Source organism: Phalacrocorax aristotelis, chromosome 3, assembly GCF_949628215.1.
Source record: "Phalacrocorax aristotelis chromosome 3, bGulAri2.1, whole genome shotgun sequence".
Lineage (NCBI taxonomy): Eukaryota > Metazoa > Chordata > Aves > Suliformes > Phalacrocoracidae > Phalacrocorax > Phalacrocorax aristotelis.
The window spans coordinates 122,132,089-122,156,177 of record NC_134278.1 but is presented as its reverse complement, the minus strand read 5'-3'; the positions used below and the strand labels follow the sequence as shown (position 1 = coordinate 122,156,177).

Genomic DNA, 24,089 nt, shown 5'->3' with positions numbered 1-24,089 from the left:
CTTGTGTGTATCAGTTTTAACTATACTAATATTTGGAATTAGCAATAATTGGATAATTAGGGATATAGATGTGAGTGTGTCTCTGTGTGGAGTATTCTAACTGGACAAATAACAACCCTGAATAGATTGCTAATACTTTAATTAGCCTAAGAAAAAAAAATCTTGGCTCTGCATGTAAGGTGCATTTCTCTCGTCCATGTAAGTTGCATGGGGTGTTTAGTTCGGTTCCTTGCTCGGGGAACTTGGCTAAAATTTCAGTGCAATAAAATTATGTTAATAAAAGGTTTTTATTAGATTTCCATACTGAACTGAAGCAGTGTAAACTGAATAAAAATTGTGAACATGCAAAAATAAATGTATGTTGGCTCAAACAGTTTTTATGATTGCAGAAGGAAAAGCTTGGTCAGTCTCAAATTGTAATCTGTCATATGCTTCTCTTGGACACAGCCAGAAACAGCACAAAACCCAACATAGCATCAGACTTAAAATCATGCACTGTCTAGGACCATGACCCAACTTCATTAGCGGACAGCAACATTCTATCAAAAAAATTTAAACTGATATTGATTCTAGTGCTATGACTCCAGAGTCGCCATTTATAATTAAAAAACTCACAGCTCTGAGAGCTAAAGATGTTTTTGTCAAATAAATTGGTTTAGTATCGTGGATTTTATAAGTGACATCCTAAGGTGCTTCTAATGTCACTTGATAAAAGTTTATGAAAAGTGGAAAAGAAACTGCACACTAATCCAAAGTGAAGAAAATATTTTATATCATTAGCAAATCTAATCATTCCAAAGCACACAGTTCTGTTCGTAGAAGAGGTAAATGGAGAATTCCAAAAATAAATCTTCAAAAAATAAATGCTGTACAGTTTTAAGAGGGGGCACATGGTGGTTGCTAGTTCATAAGCAATACTCGTCAGAAATTTGAATATATCTGAATGTCTTCAACAAAACATTACATGAAAAAATGACCTAGCTAAGTAATAATGGTTTTTAAATGCCCAAACATGCTGATGCAGTTCTATAGAGAACATCCACTTTTAATAGCACAGTCTTTCCTCTACATGATTCTCTCCCTTTGTGCTAAGGCAAAACGCTTCTACATATGGATGTAAGTAGTAATAATAAAACATAGGACCACAATGATAAAACAAGGGACTATTTAAGCTGGGTGGTAAAACTTAATCATAGCTAGAATACTAGCTGCAAACACGGGTACACATGCACACACACGGTTTGGAGAATTACGTCCTTCTGGTGATGGCACAGATGCTAATAAAAACAGCCTCAGTGAAGGAAAAAAGAAACAAACAAAAAAAACCCCACATGACTGCCAAGGAAAAGAAACAAATAAGGCAGTTGTTTCGCAGGTCTACTCATGTTTCACAGGAATACTGCGTATGAAGCTGCATAATTTCATTCAAATCATCACTATTCATATTAAACTCACACTATCCATTTGAATGCAGATGGAAAGACTGGACTTTCTGCTTCAGCATACTGAATGTTAGGATGTATTGCTGAGAGGTACAATTACAGTATCTGTTACAAAAATTAAAGCTTGGAGAAAATATAGCAGGGATTAATGCCCCTTTAGTTACACTTGCCACAATACTTATTCAGCGTTCTGACTAGTTTTAAACTTCTGGAAAGCAAAATCCCACAAATGTAGCTCCCACACACCACTTTAGTTATAGATGTCCTCTGTTCCTTTAGTGGCATGAAAATAACCCATGTTTGGATTCCACAGAATTACGTATTATTTCAAACACAGCATTTACAGACATTACAGAAGTGAGATTAGACTGCAGTGGTTGGAAAGCACAAAATGCCATTCCATCAATAAAGGTCAGTACTTCCATTATTCTTTCTTGTTTCAGCACACAAGTTTCCCCTAGACAATTTACAGGAAATGGAAGGGAAAATAACCAAATCATTGGAAAAATTGTTACAGATGCCATCTGGTCTTCACAGATGGGCCTGTACTGTAGGTCATGTACATCTCCTTTCCCTCTGTCACCACTCACTGAAGAATGCAAAGCAGGTAAAGAAACACAAGCAGTGACTCTAGGAAATATGCTATCAGCACACCACGTGGAGATTCAGCCACTGTATTGCCACTTACCGCTCTACTGCGAGTCAGACAAAGTTCTCCAGGCTGATGAAACCTCACTCAAAAGGGATACAAAATCTGTTAGTCAGAAAGTCAAAGGTTAGATCTGCAATGAATCACAGTGGAATTGTGAAAAACTGGAAGAAAGGTGTGTCAGAAAAGTAAGGCAATATTTGTTATTGCAATACTGCCATCACTGTAGTACACACTGTCCAAAAGTATAATTAATCTTATCTTCAGTGTCTCTTCATAATCCATCTGAATTACCTCCAAATTACAAACGGGAAACCGAGGCACACAATTATTGCCATTTTGTGAAATAAGACAGCAGAACTCTGATTCATATCTATGTTCTCACTGCCCAATGTTCTAAATGCAATTTTAGATACTCTCCTTGCTCTTAAGCAAACAGGATTCTGGTAAAACTACAATTCTCCAGGCCTGAGGAATTTACAGTTTCTACAGCACTGCACAAATGAAGAGTTTCTGTGGTTCCAACATCTCTGGTACCCAGAGAACTGGGGAGGGGTAGTTTACTTTAAAGATAAATTCTGTTTAATGTATTATTTTAAATAATACCTACCTCTTTCTTATCTGCATCCTAAGGAGCTAAGCACAAAGTGCCTATATGCCTTTCAGCTTGCTTGATATGGAGTGATTTATTCAAAACCATTCAGCAGCGCAACCTAGACTTAACCTTCTTTCTCTCACACTCAGAGTCTCCCTCTGCATGATCACATCCAGTCTTAAACGAGGCAATCAGCCGAGATCTGACAGATTAGAGGAGCAAGGTAACAGACCACTCATCACAAATCACCCTAGCATTAGCAAAAAGTATGGCTACTGTTGCATTTCAGTATAACGTGCTATCTGACAGTGCTTTTCCACTGCGTTCTAATGCCGATTATATCCTCAAGACACCATCCATCTTTCCTTCAGGAAAAAGGTGCTACGCTGGCTAATGGCTATTATGTCATTTATTCGCACTTGTCAGAAGTCATTCGCTGCATTAACAGTTAATGTTACAATTGATACATCAATTATGAAAATTTATTTATCTTGTAGAAGGGCAATTCATTCAAAAGTCATCATTAGATTTACTTGCTTTGAAGGGAAAATTGAAAATATAACCAAAACGATGTTTCATCTAATTCATTCTACAATATAGCCTACTTCAGTGGAACATAGCTGGAATTCACCCCTCTAACACGCTACCACCAGGACACCACTGCGTAAGAACTTCCATAGCATTTCACTGACACAGGAACCATGCAGTACTACTTTTCAAGGAATTAACCTTAATAACCCCCGCACAAACAGCAGTTACTCTGTACTTGAGGCCACAAAAATAAAGTAAAAATTCACCTCTACTTCTACAAGGTAAATAGGACAGAACTTAGCTCAACTTTTTTTTTTAAAAAAAAAAAAGGAAAAGAAAAAAAAAAAAAAGAAAAAAAAGAGAGGGGCATTTTCCCCCTGAACCGCACCTACTACATGCTTCAAATGTTCAAGAAAGTACCCATCCCAAGGATACCTAACAATGCAAAAACACAGTACACTGGACGTTTCCAGTAACACTCTGAAATTGAATTGGTTAATGCATAAGCATGTAAGCAGTCCATCTTGTAAGTACTATTCAAGACAGTTTGCAAAAAGAACAGGACAAAAATATTTAGATGTAACCAACAATATGGCTAAAACTTAAATTGATGCTAATATATTCATGTCAACTGTGGACTCCTCAGCTAAAATCCATTTACCATGTCTATATGGATATATAGAAAAAGGTCAACAAGGTGGGATACGGGAGAAAAGTGAGAACATACAGAAACACATTTCCTCTTGTTAAGGCCTGTCAAGAAAACAAAGAACAAAAACACTGACATTTGGACCAAATCATGTGAACGACTATGAATTTTTAGCAAGCTTCACTTCCATTTTGGTGGTCCTCAAATACTTTTCTGAAGGTGATGCAAAGACCATTTCATGCATTGAGGGAAAAAATGGAAATTACCTAGCCTTAGTCTCTTCTGCCTAGTCTCCCCAAAACACATTGCCACCTCTTGTTTTATACTTAGACTGTAAATTTTACACACAGAAATTATCTTCTAGTTTGCCAACAGAATGCAAAGCCTAGCAGCCTGCTTTGTGCAACATAAGTGCCGGCAACAAACAGCAGCGTTTAGACTGGCTGATGAACGCATGTTGGCAGTAGAGGCTTCCCACCCTGGAAACTGCAGGGCATCAATGAATTAAAGCCACCATCAAAAGACTTGATCAACAATTTGACCAGGACACCAACAGCAACACCTAGCATGGAAGGCACTGTTTATGAGACCAGCATTCAGTCCTTCCTCAAGAGAATCCCTCTCAGCATCCCTGTGGGATGTTTGCTCACTACCCAGGGGAAAGAGCACCACCTAGTGAATCTCCGGCACCATTTCCAGAAGGACCTGCACAATCCTGGTGGTATCATTCAACCCTGCTTGTCTTGCCATATTTGCCAGACAGAGCACCTGGTGATACGGATCACGTGAAGAAAAACATAGGGCAAGTGACAGAATGATCTGATGTAAATACTTTTCTTTCACTGCCTCACACGCAGCGTTTTGTCCCTGAACCAACTCCGTGTCCTTTAATATTGCCAAAAGTGACCCAGAGCAAGCCCCAGAAAATGATCTACCTAAAGAAACTATTCCACAGGACACAAAAGGTAGAATGCCTGTTTGAAGGGGAAGCAAGAAATGTAGTTCTTCAGTATATTAAAAAGAAAAAAAAAAAGAAAAGAAACGATGGCAAGTCAAAGTCCCTTCCAGACAACCCAAAGTGTCATAGTGACATCTCAGCAACTGTTTGTCTTCATTTAGATGACTGACATCAGTTAGTTGGAAGGAAAGGTAGAACCTTCAGAAGCAATCCACGGTTACACATTTATACCTGTACACGTATCTTTGGTAGTTTCAGGTGAGAGCTCCTAAACATTGGAATACAGAACTAGAAAGGACTGTCAAGTCCAGTGCCCTGGAATCAAAGTCAGCCCTCAATTTCTAGACAGAAAAAAGTGCAAACCGAAAGAATCCCAAAGAAATAGCATTGGCTGTGACCTGCCTGACCAACTATGTACCGAAGTTTCTATTAAAAAGTAATGGCATGACAGCTACAGATGCATCGCCACAGATAAATACAAACACAACTATATAAATAGAACATGTCCACACACTTTCCTTCTGATTGTACCTCAAAACGAGATACAAACCTTATACTGAGATACTACGTGAATATAAGAACAAGACAATTAGTTTAGTAAACAGCTGAACATGAACTCCAACATCCAAAAGTAATGCTACAGAAGCAGAGTTGATGGTAAAGAGAAAGAAAGATCAGAACTATTTTTTTTACACTATAAATGAACCTAAGTGCTTCAAGTCACAACCGTCTGTAGAACAGAACAGTTGTTTAAACTTTGAAAAGGTTTTCCTATAGCAGAGATACTATTCTCGTACTACAGGCTTTTAAGAAATGAGCACAGATAAAGCACTATAACATTTATCCCTGTTTTAAAAAAGCCAAAGGTATTTCTCCTCTCCCTTGGAAACCAAACCAATGCATTAACTTTACTGGGCATTAGTATGGCTCTTCTACTGTGACGGACACTGGTGTTCCCTCCAGACTACAGGAGCAAAAATCTAAATATTTCATTCAGGTAGTGCGATGATTCCACAGAGTAATAGGCATGATTTATGAAAAGGTACTAAAAACCTTTAGCTCCTAGTGACTTGAATGAAATTTGTCGTTGCTTAGTAACTCTTAAAAAAACTAAGACATTTGAAAAGCTAGTAATACTGTGAGCAGCTGGGTAGAACTCTTGTTGCTTATAGTATTCTAATTGTCAAAAACTGACTACTCCTATGACCGTAGTACTTTACCATCTAATGTTGTACTTTGAGAAATTTAAGGTACTCTGTACAAAGTAAACAGTTGATCTTCGCAGAATTTCACTAAAATAAGTTTAATTATACTGCAGACCACCTATTTTACAGATGACACTGCTAAAATAAACTACTGTCCTGGTTTCTTCCTAGCAGCTGGTGTAGTGCTCTGTTTTGGACATAGTAGGAGAACAATGTTGACAAAATACCAATGGTTTAGTTGTTGCTAAGTAGCGCTTACACCAGTCAAGGACTTTTTCAGCTCCCCCTGCTCTGCTGGGTGCACAAGAAGCCAGGAGGGGACAGAGCTGGGACAGCTGTCCCCAACTGACCCATGGGATACTCCCCACCATATGACGTCATGCCTAGCATATAGAGCTGGGGGAAGCAGAAGGAAGGGAGGGACATTGGGAGTGATGGCGTTTGTCTTCCCAAGTAACCGTTACGTGTGATGGAGCCCTGCTTTCCTGGGATGGCTGAACTCCTGCCTGCCCGTGGGAAGGAGCGAATGAATGCCTTGGTTCACTTTGCTTGTGCACATGGCTTTTGCTTTACTTATTAAACTGCCTTTATCTCAACCCACAAGTTTTCTCACTTTTACTCTTCAGATTCGCTCCCCCATCCCACCAGGGGTAAGTGAGCCACCAGCTGTGTGGTGCTTGGTTGCCAGCAGGGGTTAAACCATGAAAACTACTCAAGCCATACTTACTATAGCCTCTTACTATAGCCTTGTATGACAGCATTATTCATACACTAAGTTTTCCATTTGCTACTAAGAAGCCATCCTGTTTTACAATTTTGACCTTATTCTTCAGATCACACTTATATGCCTGCAGCACCAAGCGTGCCAAGATCAGGGATTTTGTGGTACAGCCATGAGATATTCTGCATTTTCTCCTCCATATAGACAAAAGTGTACAACACAAAGAGAATTCTTATCAGAAAATACCTGCATCAAGTTTGTGTACTTTTGCGGGTTTATTATTAAGCTTTGTCATTATTCTTGTTGATATTGATTCTATATCAAATGCAATTGTATGACTCCTGCTGATATCAAGAGATGCTGTGAATCTGTATCTGAGGGCAGAATCTAGCTCACAGAAGATTAATACCTCTTACTGTCTGTAGTTCAGAGAAGTGTAGGTGTTAAGAAGCACTAACATGTCTTTCTTTTAAAAGGCATTCAGTAAACTGCTTATTCATCCTAATATAAAAGTAGATCAGAAAAACTGTGGGTTTCCACTAGAATTTAGGGTGCTTTTAAATAACAGCTACTTAAAATACTTCAGTGCAATTCATTTCTGCAACGTGGAAGACAAAGCACAATAGTGTTAAATCATATATGTGAGGTATTGTCAAAAACTATTATATATTTAAATGCCCTCTAATACAAACTTTTGTTCATGTTTATTCAGTTATGATCAATTATGAATCAATAATCAGATTACAATAAAAGTGGACCTGGCTGGCGTAATATTCCTTCCAAAATAAATTCCATGGGGGCAGTGTGTATATTTTCTTTTTTTACTGCGGATTGCTACTTAATCAACAGTGAAGAACAGTCACAAAAGCATAATGGCCACAAAAGCAACGTGCAGTAAGAGTCCTGACCCCACAGACTCTATCACAAAATCAGACCCACCCCACTGCCACTGCTTGTCCCACAGCAGCAGGACTCTGCACTGCTGAGAGGATATTTGTAACAGCCAAACCAGTTGTTAGATTAGACTATTGGAAAACTATAAGTGCATATGCATGTACATAGATGTATATTCACATTATACAACCACCTAAGTCATCAAGAATAACTGGAACAGAAATTAAAAAAAATGCTTTGGTGTATAGGGAACACTTTTCGCTTTCAGCTAGGTAACGCTTGTACATCTGAACTGCATTGTGAAACAATCCTCTGTGTTTCCTATCTCTCCCTCCGTGGTGCAATCCTTCCTCCTTAGAACTTCACACTGTTAGTAAATCAGGATTCAGCACAGGTCAAAGGAAGAAGCAAGCAAACACACAACCCCAGCAGAAGTGATGCAGAAGAGTTAATGCAGCTTCAAAATTTCCATTTTACCCTGTTTTGGTAAGAACAGTACAAGAATTCTAGGAGAATGATTATTTGACTGGATAAATTTCTACCTGGATGGTCCTTGGGGCCTATTCAGCTCTTGCTTAAGGCTTTTCAGAATTAAACCAGCACATCTTTGATATGAATACAACAAGACAAATTCTTAGAGACTTCCCCAAAACGATTTCTCATCTGAATGACACCATGGATTTAAGACACCTCAAATTTCATTTAGTGACTATCAAATAGCCAACCCCAATTTTGGGGTTGTCCTGTGCAGGGGGAGGAGTTGGACTTGATGATCCTTTTGGGTCTCTTCCAACTCAGGACATTCTATGGTTCTATGAAAGGTGTCCTCAATTGGGTAGAAATAGCAAAGTTATAAAAATCTTGAAAAATAGTCATCTTCTCTGGAAAAATATGGATAAGTATACATTACCATGTCATCTCTCCAGCTCCTATTCATCAACAATAAACTTTAGGCAGAAGTATATTTGAAGGAACAGCAGGTAACAACAGTAAAAAAAAAAGCAAGAGTGATGTCTCTGGCTTTTGATGCCCTGATCACCTTCACAGATGAAGCAGCTTCTCTGAAACTCAGCCCATAAAGCTGTCTTCTCAGAGGTACACAGAGCATTACAAACAAATTGTAGCAGCATCTGACAAAGGAAGATTTCAAACATAGATATATAGACACACGAGCACCAAAGAGGCCCCAAATTTTAGGAGACTATATAGTCCAAATGCCAAGCTCCCATCCCCTCAGTTAAGAAGTCTGTATGTTATCTAGTAAAAGCTTCACTGACAGTTACAATGGCTTTATGAGACGCTCCTATACTTGTTCCTGCAGCTCCATTTCTTGGCCAGCCTGCTCTCCTGCACCAACCCCAGGCAGGTCTCCAGAGGAAGCTACAGTTTCCAACTCTGCTTCTCAGACAGTTCAGCTCCAAGGACTAATGTCCCCTATGGCTTCCCAGCCAACCTCATTCCCGCTACACCTACTCCAGTTACTCTTATAACCAACACGTACTTTAATAACTAGCTCAACCTTTTTATCTCCAGCTTTTTTTATAGCTGGTGGCAATCAAGACCAAAAAATCAACATCCTGAGCTGATCCCTTTGCCATGGAAAACTGTACATGTAACTTTTTCTTCACTGCACCATCATCTCAGAGTTTGATTTGAAGATGTTTTTCTAAAGTGGTCAATCTCCCCCTCCTCCTAATCCCACCCTCAAAGTTTTCTTCCCTTATTAATTTTTGTAAGGTTCATATTACCACTGTTCAAATCCAGACTTTTCTTGCCTTGGTATCCTCCTACACTTCCAACTTCTTCCCCCTACTACTGCAATATGTTTCCATTAAAAAGGAAAAAAAAAAAAACAAAAACCCAACCAACCAAACGAACAAAAAGAATAATGGAGGCCATTCTGGGATGCTGGGTAGTATTTTGCAAGCTCGGTCCTAATGGATCTCTCTTCTGTAGAAAATAATTTGCTTTATTTTACCAAAAAAAGGATTTTTAGCTTTTCCACTGCTCTGACATGTCACTGTCATGCCTTAGTTTACCCAACTGTAACACAGAGAATAATTATATGCATCTCTTCTGTAAAAATTTTATTTTTTTAGATATATAGTTGAAAACCAGCTATTGTTCTCACTCTATATTATTATATATCTACAGTCTTTACCTTTCCCCAACACTTTGTCTGAAAAGTTTTATAGCATGTAAAAACAATTATACATATTCTGCTGGTGACTTATTCTGTTCTTTCTAGGGTTGACCTGGGATTTGGATTTGGACTTCATAAACCAAATTTCTTCTCTTTTAGCAGCTTTTACAGACTGATTTGAAGAAGCCGGTGTAGTGCTTCCTATACTAAAAATTACAGCTATGTTTCAATGGGTTTGTGATTCCTGAATTAGGAAAATAGCCATATTTTAATAAGTTGTATTTACATGCAAGTATTTTAATGTGGCCTCATTGTAGTTCACATTAGCTTTGGTGGGATTCCATCAAATATTATCATATGTTAGAGATTACTACAAAAATTCCTGCAGTCCACAAAGGATGTTGTAAGTCTGAAGTAAAGAAAAAACCACAAAACTCCAAAACAAACAATTTCTGCCTCCATATTGCACGTCACTATCAATAGCATCATCGTTTCCATAGCTACAAATGTAGACGGCTTCAAAGGAAAGAAGCAGAGAAACTGAAAATGACAATGCACAATCAAAACAGGCACATACAGTTTTCAGACGGCACATGTGGGATGGAGAGAGGAAGCAACGTGGTGGCACAGAATTCTGTGGGGTTTTTGCATTTGACAGCAATGCCAGTGGTCTGAGCACATCAAGCTCAGAACAGTAAGCAGCAGTAAACCTTTCACTGCAATACCACTTGATACATTTCTACACCTAGTGGAAGGAAGAGGAGAACAGAAAGGATGGAAAATACCAGCAGGAATCACCAAAGCCAATATACAAGGCAGGTGCCCCCTCACGGATCTAGCCACCTGCAGGCTCAGACATATTTTTAAATCCTAAATCCGTTATACTGCTTTTATCACAAATGATGCCAAAATATATATGCTACACCTAGTACTAACAATAACCATTCGAGGAGAGGATACAGCATCAAAGTGAATCAGTGCACAGGGGTAGATACAAAACATGGGGATGAGAGCGTACAGGGAAACATGCAGTCTTACCACATGAAAGGCACTCCACAGCATCTAGCAACTATTCTGTCCTTCGGCATTAAGTTTCTGCCCTGTAAATATTACCTATGTAATAGTTAACTTTACTATCAACCAACTACTCCAGAACTATGACAACATCCTGATAATATTCATACTGGACAGGCAGGTAAATTGTGTTCTTCCTGCAGCTGGAATTCCCGAGGTCCACACATGTGGACCTTTCTCCATCATTTCTATAATGATGAGTGTTGGAATAAAACCAAGGCCACCATCCAAGCAACAGTCCCACTCTTCTTCTTGACAGAAGAAACTTCAAAATGTAGAGGTATACTGTAATTTAATTAAAAAACCCAGACAAACAAACAAACAAAACCAACAAAACAAAAAGCCACTTATCTCTAGTACCTTAGAGTACCCTGGCATTTGCAATGTAGTAACAAACTCAGTAGTTTACACTGGGAGGAAGATGCCTCCGTAGGGTGTGATGGCATATTCAGAAATGCATAATATTAGACTAATTCTTCCCTTATCAAAGTGAGTGACAGCACTTAGAAAAATTCCACCTACCGTGTCCTTCCTTAGTCTCACTGGCTCTAAGGAACACAGTTAGCTGCGATATCTTTTTTTCCAACAATCTTTTTTAAGGGAGCAGTTGATAAATGCCACATGAGGACACAGTATTATTGGCACACTACACTGGAAGTCACCTCTGGTACAAGCAGAGGAGAGGAGAATGGTTATTAGAAGATGGTGGTCACTGCCTCCTCAAATGTTGTCAGCGAACGGCTGTTGCTCCTTTACAACAACATTTGTGAAGTATCACACCTTGGGGGCATAGTTCCTATGAAGAACATCAGAGCACGGTAAACTAAGAAGTAGCTTGAGATTACAAATTCAGCCTGTGCTATACGTGAGTACTGGCATATATGACCTTCAACAATTGTCACAAGAACAGAACAAACACCTCATTATCTTCATTACAGTGTTGAACGCCCCAACTGTTAGTAATTCTAATCAGCTTTGGCAAAAGCTATTTTAATGCTTGGGGCAGTGAGGAAGGTAGAGAATCAAAGTCTCGGTCACAAGAATATTACTCTTCAGACAAGGCTACAAAATGGAGCTATCACCTCTCAAATGAAGTTAGCAATTCAATAACCATTAAACTTAAAAATTAGAACTCCTAATCCTTGCAGCATATATTTGACTACAAAAGCAAGCAAAGCACAGACCAGAAAGATAAACAAAGGTTTAGCAGGACCAGCAGTAGGTCTAAAATGGAAGTTCTTCAAAGGCAGTTCTTGCTCTTTTAATAATTTGTGCCATGTATGAGATTTAAAAAAAAAAAAAACAAAAAACCCCACAGAGCAAGCAAACAAACAAAAACACCCGTGCAGGTCAGGCTCTGAAACTTAGAAAAGCTGCACAATATGGGCCTTACATTACATCTCAAATTTATTCTTTAAGACCTAGCTTGTGGCAGTAAGCTATTGTTGCTGAAATCTGAGATTTCTGTATGAGCAACTTGTGATGTTAAAATACTATGGATTCTAATGCCTTATCTCTTTTAATTGCTGACTGGAATGGACTCCCTTAGAGAGAAGGTAAAAGCAGGCGTTCTACATTTTTCATGTTTGCCTGAGGCTACCAGCAGAAAAATTCAGGACTTTTTCTAAGGTAGGCCAATACCAACTATGTGTCACATGTCATTACTTGATAATTAGGCTGATAGCCAAAAAGAATAATGCAGCTGACTTTCTATTGAAATAGAAAGTGTTCTCCAAGGCATAAAAACACTGACACAAGCATCTTAAAAGGCAATGTAAAAATGATATAAGGAATTATTTATCTGTGCTTCTGTCATTTCCATCACAGGTTCAAATAAGTAATTCTAAGTTATGTATGCATTTAATACTTAATTATCCTATGCTGATTTAAAAAAAAAATCATATCTGAAAGCAAAATGCAGTGAAACTCTTCTTTGACTATGAATACAAGCTACTGTGAGAATAGCAGGCTATCTACACTCTGCATTATTCTAGATTACAATCTGACAATCCATCTTTCTACAATGCTTCAAATAAGCAACTAATCACAAAGCAAATGCATTTTAAAAAAATAGAAAACCAGCCTTTTTATTGTCAAGAGTTTGACATTTACTTAAAGTGCAATAATGATTCTATAACGATTCAAGCCTTAAATACCGAATTTGTAAATACCAGAACTTCATTCTGTATAGACCTTTCTATAAAATGTTCCTGACAGAATCAGGATTCAGGAAACCCAGGGCTGTAACTCCATGCAGTTCAGCACATACTTAGTTCAGATTGTGTCTGAAAGTTAGACAGACTAGCAGAATTACCAGATTACAAAAACGTGTTTTATAGCCAACATAATGGTGTTCACTCAGCAGGGCCAAATTTTAGTTCTTCATTAACACAAGTAGTAAGAGACGACTCATCCATTCCTTGCAGGTACACATATTAAAAATGTGTGTTATTCCATGTGTTGATGTTGTATAAACTACTGGAAGAAAGCATTTCCGCATTTGTAAATTTCAGCAACGTGATTCAAAATACCAAACTTCAAATTCAGTTTCTTTCTGAAGCCAGCCAATAGCACATTTACATTTTTTCCTACCAACTATTAATACTTCTCAAGTTGGGGGGGGGAAGAGTCCTTCATGTAGGTGGCAGGTCTAGTTCTTTGTTCACTCTGCACAGTGCTTTCATTTCCAACACAATGAAGTATTGTGTTTTCAAATGTATTACAAGGAATCCTGTGATTTAGTTGTTGCTATTAAAGAACTATATTCAGAGATGATACATTCTGAAGATAAATGATTTCCACCTAACTATCCTCCTCTTATGTTCTAGACACAGAATCTATAACACATTTGATTACAGCAATATCATACTGCAGAAAAAGGCAGGTGACTTTTTTTAAAAGTTATCTATTATTTTGTTGCCTATTCCTTGCATACTGCCAAGGGACAGACTACTTAGTTTTCTCTCTGTACTCTAACACCAGCGTGCACAATCTTAAATGATCTTTTGAGTCACCATGCTAAAAAAAATAAGTTGACATGTACAAAAATAAATACTGCAGGTAATGCTGTAGAAGGTCAGCGTTCTTCGGAAGTTTAATACTCAGTGCGCTGCTTGCACTTTAGCAACAAGAAGGGAAGGAGCACTGGTACAAGGAAAGGACCACTGCTGCACTGGAAGACACAAACTGTTATCATCCTTTTACCACTGATTTACAAAGAACTAGAAAGGTGTTCGGTGTTTTGATTTGCTGAGCATGCACCTGAGGTTTTGTGTCCTATACCTGCTCCCCATTTCTAAACTTCCCCTGCATCAGCAGGATTCTCAATGCTTGCCTTGGCAGTTCCATTTCAGTCTGGAGGCTGTCAGGGGCAACGCCAAATTTTGGCATGAGGTCACACTAAATATAATGGGTCACAAGTTTGACCAGTTCCTCAGACAAAGTCACCACAGGAGAAGAAAAACACTTTCTCTATGTTCCCCATCTGTGTACTAAATAAGCTGAGAAAAGACTTTTTTTCTCAGCGTGGAAGTACATGACAAATGTGGAAAGATTCTGTTTAGAAAGATCAAAAACCTATGAAGAACCATATGAGCTTTGGTAGATTGCGTTTAACATATGCAGCATATTTTCAGATATAAATTTATGCATACAGTTGCATTTTGAAACACACCTGTGGTGTTAATATCATGGTAACCCCATATTTTTTTAGATGTGCATTCTTGCATAGATGGATAACTAAGGTTAAGCTCATAAATTCATTCACTTATGTAAAAAAGAGCCTAATTTTTCACAATAGCAAATACAACGACCTAACTGAAGTCAGCCACATATTAGAAAGTAGGAAGAAAAAAAAGCACCCATCTGACTTCAATTTGAGACTATTTTTTAATTTCTGAGAAACGAACACTTACCACAGTTACTGACAATACCTCAGTTCACGTCAAAGACTAAACTGAGTATATATCAGATGTTTTCTATTACAATTAACTTGCAAAAAAAAAAGTCAATGCCTCTAACAAAGCAAAAGTATTTTTTTCCACCTGATAAAAACAACCACAAACACGTTAGAAAGCACCGTGTTCTAGGAACAAACAAGCAGTTGCATAATTATGTATTTCAGTTTGTGAGCACAAAGTTATTTTTCTCCATTATTATTAGAATTTATTTCATTATTCTTTTTTGATAAACACAATTAAAGCTTTATAAAAAAATACATGTATAAATGCATCTCAAAATCCCCAAGCATTTACTGTCACTTAAATGAAAGCACAATGCCTAAATAAGCCCCACTACTGGAGTTCAATATCTGGAAATTTGTATATTGATGCTATTAGAATAACTAGATTAGAAATCCTTCTCAGAGAGAATCCCTGGAGTGTATGGTTTCGCTTTGTTTGTGTTTTGGTTTGTTTTTTTTTTATGTTGTGGCAATTGCAGATAAGTAATATCCTTAATCAGTTTTTTCCCCTCATATGAAAGAAGTTAATGGTTCTGACTTCCCTGCACTCTAAAAATCTTTGCCAGAGACAGAAATACAAAATATTGTATTATACAGTTAATATTTAGCTCTAAAACATCTGACTTCATTTTACAAATAGATTTTACAAGTGAACACTTGAACTCAAAACCTGTTCCAGTCTCTGGCGCATCACCACCGTCACATATCATGTGTATCAATGCAGAACATGAATGAAATACATTAACTATTTCAAACTGAAAATTAACTGTTTCTGAACATGATGCAAAATAGACACGTGTGCATATTTTAGCATTTAAAACAACAGATCCAGTCATTTCTCAAAACAGGGGACCCTAGTAGTACCCGGGATATAGCTCTACTTTGCACATGCCATTTAAACTGCATTAACCAGCACAAATGTCAACAGATACAAAACATTCCGAATTCGTGGCAGATGATTATGTTCCAAAATCAGACTGCTCCATTCAACACAAAGCACAGCAGCAGCATCTATTCATGAAATTGCAGAGAAACAGCAAAAATAATGGCCTCACTTGCTAGGCAAAAGAGTCCAGGACTTGACCATTTCCTGAAGTGCCTTCCTCAGCTTTTGAAAAACACACGCGCTTACCTTTCTGTACACCAGCATGTTTGGGGATTCATCAGCCACCCCGTTGCTGCTTTGCCCATAATTATTTCCTTGTGCCATGTCCCACAAATTTGATCCGCTTTTGAACGTTGCACTGTAAAAGGTAAAAGCGGTTTCAGTAAGACATCGCCTCAGGTCTCCTTCCTTCCCTGATGATTAACGGACCTGACTTTCTACCAACATGTTATCAAAATCAGCATATGCTCTTATTCCAACAGATATTTACATTGGAGCAAAGCTGCTAATTCACCATTTACTGTCATTACTCTCTTTTGCCTGTAAATAATGAATGTAGTATGTTAATCTAATTTAGACGTTAATGAATTGTCACTCCGAATAGCTCCCTGACATACCACTAACCACATATCATGCAGACACCTGCTCACAGAGCACTCCTTCCTCCCCTGCGCAGGCTTCACCAAGGGATGCCCCGCACCTTCCAGACCACAGTTTTGGGAGGACTGACTCGGCCCACGACTGCATATTCAGCAGTGCCCTCTCCTCACGGCTCGGGCCATAGCAACTTCCACAACCCTCCAACGCACAAAAAGCAAACCAGACGCTTTAAACTTCTCTGTAATTCACCGGCACGTGTCCGCTCTTACCCATGTACCGGGGGGAGGGACGCAGGTGACGGGGGGGGGGAAAGGAAGAAACAAGCCAGAAAACCTTGCCGGTTGCTTTCCCGTACTTTCAGCGTACTTCACCGCAAAACACCGGCCCCGCCGCCAGCCCCGCCACCTCCCCGCCCTCCCCCCGGTCACACGGGAGCCGCACGAAGCAAGAGCTCAGATCATGCCGTAGCTCCGGCTTTGCACGCAGGTGTAAGGATGCGCTCCATCTACAGACCACACCGGCGGCTGCGGGGAGCCCGGAGGGGCTGAGCTCCGCTCCAAACACTAACCTCCAAAGCCCCCACCCCAGGCCCCTCGCGTGCGGGCTTCCACCGCCCCTCGCCCACAGCGCCGGCTCGCCCCGCCCGGCCCCCGCAGCGCCCGGCCACGGGTGGGCGCCGCTCGGCGGGGAACGGCCGGCAGGACCGGCTCGCGCCGCCGCCGCCGAGCCCGCGGCTTCAGCACCGCGGACAGCGGCGCCCCGGCCTCCCGCCGGGCGGGGCGGGGGCGCGCAGGCGGCGCGCAAGGGGCGCGCAAGGGGCTCCCCCCGCCCGGCTCGTTTACCTCCTGGGCCAAGGTCACTGCGCGGTGGCCGCGGCTCCTCGCCTCCTCCTGCTGCTCCTGGCGCGCCCCGCGCGGTGGGTGTCAGCCGGCAGCGGGCGGAGGGACGCGGTGATCGCTCATTACACGCACGCACACGCACACACACGCACTGCGGGCGGAGGCGCTGCCGGTGCCGGTGCCGCCGCCGAGGCTGCGGCTGTCCCCTGCTCTGCCGGAGCGGCGGCAGCTCAGCTCCCTCCCCGCAATGGAGCGGCCGTCACGTGGGGGACGGGCACGTCAAAGGTGCTGCTGCTGCTGCTGCTGCCGCTCCGCCACACGGCAGCCCTCCTCCTCCTCCTCCGCCTCCTCCTCCTCGGCGCTCTCGGCTCGCTCACCGAAAACAGCGGCCAAGAAACTGCAGCTTCCAGCAGATCTGGCAGCAGCCCCTGCAAATGAGATTAGGCAGCGCGGGAGGGCTGGGCAGGAAGAGAATGTGGGCTAATGGGATGGGGAAGGAAGGGGGGGGCGTTGGTGGTGAAAGGCACTGGTGCGGAAAGCGTGTTGCCGCCTTCTTGCTCCTTTACCCACAGCAACAGGGAATCTGCCTGTTCCTCTGCCTTTACGCTGGACACTTCGTGTATTTTTTTCAGTGAGAACTAGTGCTGCGCTGGCACTGCAGACCTCTCTGAGCAGTGAGCAGAGAGAGCAGAGAGTCAGTCTGTTGCAGCTGGATAGGAAGGAGCCCTGAGGACGCCACGGGACACCCTCAGGGTGGTTTTGCTATGTCCAAGGCAACTGCCTAATTTGCAAAGGCCTAGCATTGGCCACAATGAAAGAAAAAGATCAGGTCTGTATGTCTTACTTCCTCACCACATATGAACAAGAATGCTTTGATTTTCCAAAAGGGCTGAAATGCCCCGAACTCAACATCCACAAGAACACAAGATACTTAAGTGGTTAAGCTTTGGGATATTCCCCTTGGAAAGTGTCTTTTCTGGAAACAGTAACTCTTATTAAAAGGATGATCTTGCAAAAGAAGTCGTCATCTGCTGTGCACTGCACCTTGTGGAGCGTGCACTGGTAAATCACGCAATTCAAGCACCGAAGTTTCATGCACGCTGCATCATCTCCACTCTTACTTTTTCTACCTTTCCCACATCTCAAAGAGACTCAAATCAACACTATCCTGCCAGAAGTCTGCTATTATCGACTACTGCGACTACTTCTAACTACTCTTCCAAAGCACTCTGCAGAGGCCTTCAGATCCTTTAACAGAGAATGTGACAGATTAGCTAAGGCAACAATAGGGAGTCACAGTGGCCACAACAAAATAAAGGAGAAAGGACAGGGCTGATCTGAACATCTTGGAGAGCCGAGCAAAGGCAGGCATAGGTTTGATAATGGCCCTAGAATGAACACCAGAGTAAATAAAGATGATCTTCAGCATGAATAGGAGTGTTCTTCAGAGAGAGAAGTAGTAAAAGATGGAATTATACAACATAGAATAAGAGTCGGCAACTCAGTTCAATGAGATATATTGGCAGCAGAGGAAAGGAGTTCTGTAGCAGACAGACACTGTATGTCTTCAGTTTACCAGAGGAGATAATTTAGTATTTCACAAGGAAAAGGCAATGTGGAAATAAATGGTGTGGACAAGAGAGAAATCTGGAGTTTTGAGGTGGAAGAGAGACCAGCATGATTGAAAGAATTCAACAGCACAAGAGGAAAATGAAAACGTATCAATGGTGAAAACAGCGGGCAGGGAAAATCATGAAACTAAAGAATAAACACAGAACTGAGAAAAGCCTTGTTTCCCATTAAAATCCACCTGGTGTACAACAGCATCTTGATGAAGCTAAGCAATGAAATCTGAATCAAAATATTAATCTTCCAACAGACCATGATTCAGTCCAGTCCACTGTTGAGAAACGGGTACCAGCAATAAAGATCTCAGTCTATAATTTCCCTAGCTTTCACACAGACATCCTAAATGAGCAGCACTGCAGTGTTCACATTTCACAGACTTGATGATGTAAGACTGACAGGTGCACTGGAAGTCAAGGCAAATGCCTCTCAAGATCTGTTAAGGACACAAGTGACACCCTTGTGGTTGTATGTCATCAAAGTAAACTCCAAATATTATTTATCAGACTGGTTTTTGATTTTTTTTTTTGAGAGTAAAAATGGGTACTGCACAAAATACATTTTAAATGCAAGTTTACCCTAAAAGAGGGATAGGAAGAAAATAATTAAAAGTATTCATAGTACACATATTCCTTCCATTTGTTTTTCCAGCCAACACTTAACATAGTAATTGTGTTAAAAGGCATAAAAATCAAACACTAGCAAGTTTCCAATAAAGTCATCGATTTGTTTTCTTACTGTCTCATCTTGTTACTAATCCAAGTTAAAAAAAAAAAAAAACAAACAAAAACAAAAAAACCCAGAAAATTAAACTTTTGTACTGCAATTCTTGGACCACATACATGAAGTTGTTTACAAGATGACTCCAATATACCTATTTACTATAAGCTATTCAGCAAATGGATTTTGGCAGGGGTTACGTGTCCTTTAAAAACTCCCCAACAAAGCTGACTAATTTAGGCAGCAACATTCCTGAGCTTTTATTTTCTCAGAATCTTATCAAAACTAAAGGCAGCAGTACCCCCAACTGAGTTAGATTTTGGCTATACTGCCTCCAATCTTGCCTTTGCTTTATTTTTGCTTTAACCATTCTGATTAACTTCACAAATAAAGTAAAATATAAAATGCTATACTAGTTAGGTGAGGTCTTTATATTTTATTTGAAAATAACTAAATTTCATTATAAATAAATAAAATGAATAAATAAATGAAGTTCGAAAGCAAGTATGTAGACAGAGCAATGACTTGGACCTACAGAAGTCAATAGGTGTTTGTCCAGGAACATCAAAAGGAGATATATTTCACCCACAGTCTTTAATCTTGTCCTCAGAACCAGAGGAATAACTCAAACATCCCAGTGATGTGTCTTGTTACTACAGACTTGCTATGCTGAAGCACACCAAACACTCCACTTCACCAGCATGGCCACTATCAAAATTAAATAGAAGCTCTAAACCCTGAAAGGGCTAAACAGAAAACCGGAAACAACCCAACAGAATTTCCTTTTTGACACCATTTTGTGGTGAAGGAGACCCTAGCCTGGACTACTTCCATAAATGCAAGTAAAAAGAAAATAATTTCTTTTAAAAATACCTATCTGGATAATCTCATTCTAATGCAGTTGGTTGCATTTGTTCAATAGCCTATAAAAGGCTTTAATTCATAAATTACTTACACATCTTTCCCATGTTGAGAGTCATCACTTATCTCATACACAACCAGCATTAGCATCCCCAGAAAGCATGGTCTGCCAGAAGAGGAATGGCCTGTTTCAAAATGCAAGGCAAAACTACTCATTAATAAAACAAAGATGATGGGAAAGGCTGCCAAGGGGCAGCTTTATCTAACAAGGCAATAAAGTACACATGATTTAGCAAGGTGGTGACTACATATTCTGTGTTTAGTTTGCATTGTCAATACAACTCAAATATTCCAATAACATCATATGCACATGGTACACATAACACACAGGCATTTTTAAGTTAAAATATTATGTCGGGATGTATGTTACAATCTCTGACGTGAAAGAGATCAGGAATTTTGTTGCTTGCCCTGCTGACCAATGCTGCAGCACACGTCAGGATGCTGCCTAGATCTATCAATTTCTCTCTTGCTTTATGCCTAGACTGAATGTTCCTTGGAGTAAAGACACGCTGTGCAAACTCTTAGCACAGCATAAACTTGTTCCATGACCAAGTCTTTAAAACATTACAGTACTATAAACAATCACATTCAAATTTACTAAAATAACACAAACATTCTAGTTAACTAAGGTCTAAACACTGACATAAGTTAATACTGTGCTACCTTAAAGGATAAAACCCAGATTTCTTTCCACTAGCCTGGTTAAGCAGAGAGAGAGAGTCTGTCTACTTTAACTGAACTGATATTTTTGTGACCCTCCAGAATCACAAGCATTTCAGTGCCAGGCTCTGAATTGGTAGCTAGTGATTCTAGGCCCGATCCTTGGCCTTTCTGATGAGACTTGAACACCTGCTCCTTCAGGAGTGAATTGTAATCAATCCCTTAATGTAGGTCTTCAAATGTCATTCAAATGATTACAGGTTACAGTTTATATTTGCTAGAACTGAACCCAGGACGGACTCACAAACTTCCCCGCTTCTTTCATGGCACTTTTTTTAAGCCCTAGGCATGTGAGTTGTCACCTACCTGCCCACCCTGTTGAAATATTCCTTACTTTTGTCAATTTATGATGCTGAAGGTCAAAGCTATTTGTACTCTGTTGGTTAGGGCAAGGCTTAAAAAACAACAAAAAGAGGACTTTTAAAACAGAAGGTGGTAACTAAAAAGCAATCTAGATTTAACAAGAAAAAAACTCTGAACTGTCAGAACAACAAAACAAAAGCTAGTCATGAACAAACATAATTTCACAGGAATGGAAAGTTATTAGAAATAAGGAAATCCCACATTTCCATAATCTTTTTTTTTTAAGTATGAAGGATATATTTATACACGCACCCCCAATACAGATCACACAGTACAATTTGCATATATTTAAACCTTTAATGCAACTAATTTCATACCCTACTGAAAATGTCGATTATTACTGTCATAGAAAATCCACAGCTACATAGAATTTGATATCCATAGGGTGCCCCTCCACAGCTATCTGTGGAAATTCAACAGCTTCTACAGACAAAACAGAACAACCTTAAATACTTGTACTGCAGTCTTTACAATTAAACCAGTTCTAATTATATCCGAAAGAGGGCACTCTTTCTCAAAGAGAAAGAGGTTATATTAGCTATCTGATACACTAGTATGGATTAACGTTAATTTTTTTCCACAGAAAGAACCACCACAACCAGCTGTACACCGTCATTTCCCCAGAAAGTGAGAGCATTTACAGAAATGAGATGTATTACACTGTATTCCTTAAAAACTGCCTGGAGGACTCAAGAGTAATTACTCCTGATCTTACATCTAAGTTACCAACTAGATAAATCAAGGAAGCATGTAGGAATAGGACTAATATCCAGGGGGAAAAAAAAAAAAAGGGTTGAGTCAAATTTGGATCTCATCATGCCAACATCCTTTACTCAAGCAAGGGTCTGAATTCTGGTCTCCCAAGTCCCAAAACAGCTCCTGGGTAGGCTTTTCCATTTTGTGTAAAAGAAATTATCGACACAGAATGAACCTAGAGCTTAGGGAATAGGACACTTGGTCTCTGCCTCAGATAAAATATTTAAAATAAGGGTGTATTGCTCTCAGCATCTCTTATTACTTGGTATTTATGACACTCTCCCGAGAGGGAAAGATGAGAGATTTATAGGTTAATATCCACATCTTCAGATGCTGTGTACCTCACATAGGAGTGTCCAACTACTAGGCAACTTTATATGAAGTAGAGAAGGAAAACACAGTGACTGTGGTTTTGTAAATTTCACTACAATCCTTTTAGCCCAAAGTATTTAGTTTGACCTGACAGAAGTTTCAGGAAAAACCAAAAGAATAAACACAAAAACAAAACCAAAAACCCCAACCACCTAGTATTTTTGGGTTTATTTTGTGGCTAAAACAACAAGCCACTATTTTGTGGCCACCAAGTAACTGGCCCTTCCCCTTTATTCCTCAAGAAAATCTCTCAGGCCTGATTCATAGGACTGCATCTGCTTAGATCAAAATAGAATAAGCCACTTATTAAGGATTCATTAGGAATAAGTCACTGATTTAGAAACCTTTGGCATGAAAGGGCTAGAGAAAGGAGGACTCAGAAGCCCTATAAAGGGAGGGGAAAAAGTGCACCATGTATGAGAATGCCATGGTTACAGACCAGAACAGATTAATTGTTGAAAGACATCATAACAGAATTAACAGGAGACACCGAGAACTAGCTGGAGGAATAATTTGTGTGGCAAAGAATTGAGCAGATAAATAAAAATAGAGCAGCAGAAGAAAACAAGGAAAAGACAAGGGAAAAAGAAGAGGCTCAGAAGAGATGGTAGAAAGCATAGAATGAGACATAGTACTTGGCCACAGTTAGTAGGGGAAGTTCTTGCAAGCTGTTGAAAAGTTTTTGGGGAAACTGGCATATAAGAATTTCATAAGGAGACATTAGGGAGAAACAAAGAAATTTTGAAAAGTAAAAATTGTCCCTTAGTGTGTCTGATATCCTTCTGTTTACACAAAGACAGGATTTCTAGAAGCTTCTGACAAATAGGTAAATGCCAAAAATACAGAGAACATGCTGACTTTGGAAGGGTTTTGTCAGTTGTCACAGATATTTTCACTTATTAAAAAAAGAATATTTCTTCAACATACCTTTTTTAACTGCAAGCTAAGTTTACACACACAACAAAAACAATAAAAACTGTGGCAGCTATCAAGTCAGGAAATAGCTTCAAAATACCATGCCTGAAATTGCCAAACTACTTCTGAAATTCCCCACTTTGCTCAGTCCTTCCAGCAATCACGGTTGATGTGGTTTAATATCATTAATTCACTGAGCTGAATGCACTGGAGAAAAAGAGAGCTCAGCAGCTCAACAGGCATTTTTCTTTCCTTCCCCCACCTTTCACTTTCAAGTTCCCTCTATCATTCACAAATTCCTTGCTTCACAACCACAGATAATCTAATCAAACAGCTTTTTTCCCCCAAGGTCGCTTTGTTTTTCTAAAGGTTTAAATCAGCCAGAACCAATTCACTGATTGTGCATCACAAACTGAACCAATCTACATCCATTTATATCCAAGTACACATAATAAATATAGTTATTCCCTCACAGAAATAAATGGAGTTTTCATTCTTTTAAAATTCTACATCAAATTCTGACAGAAAGCAGGGTGGGTTTGTTTT

The 24,089-nt window shown here is 39.8% G+C and overlaps 1 protein-coding gene across 4 annotated transcripts in view; it reads right to left on the bottom strand.

Annotated features, from left to right (window-relative positions):
- RGS7 (regulator of G protein signaling 7) overlaps nt 1–17,392 on the bottom strand; it is a 243,849-nt gene extending 226,457 nt beyond the window's left edge. For 3 of the 4 annotated variants that reach the window (XM_075089410.1, XM_075089409.1, XM_075089408.1), the window contains exons 1-2: nt 17,151–17,391; nt 15,955–16,066 (exon numbers count right to left, since the gene is read on the bottom strand). In XM_075089410.1, the coding sequence (XP_074945511.1) occupies nt 15,955–16,032 (78 nt within the window). In that variant the 5' untranslated portion in view covers nt 16,033–16,066; nt 17,151–17,391. Of the gene's footprint in view, nt 1–15,954; nt 16,067–17,150 lie in introns of all 4 variants that reach the window. The other variant, XM_075089406.1, reaches the window with a different exon arrangement.
- Between the last annotated feature and the right edge of the window lie 6,697 nt (nt 17,393–24,089).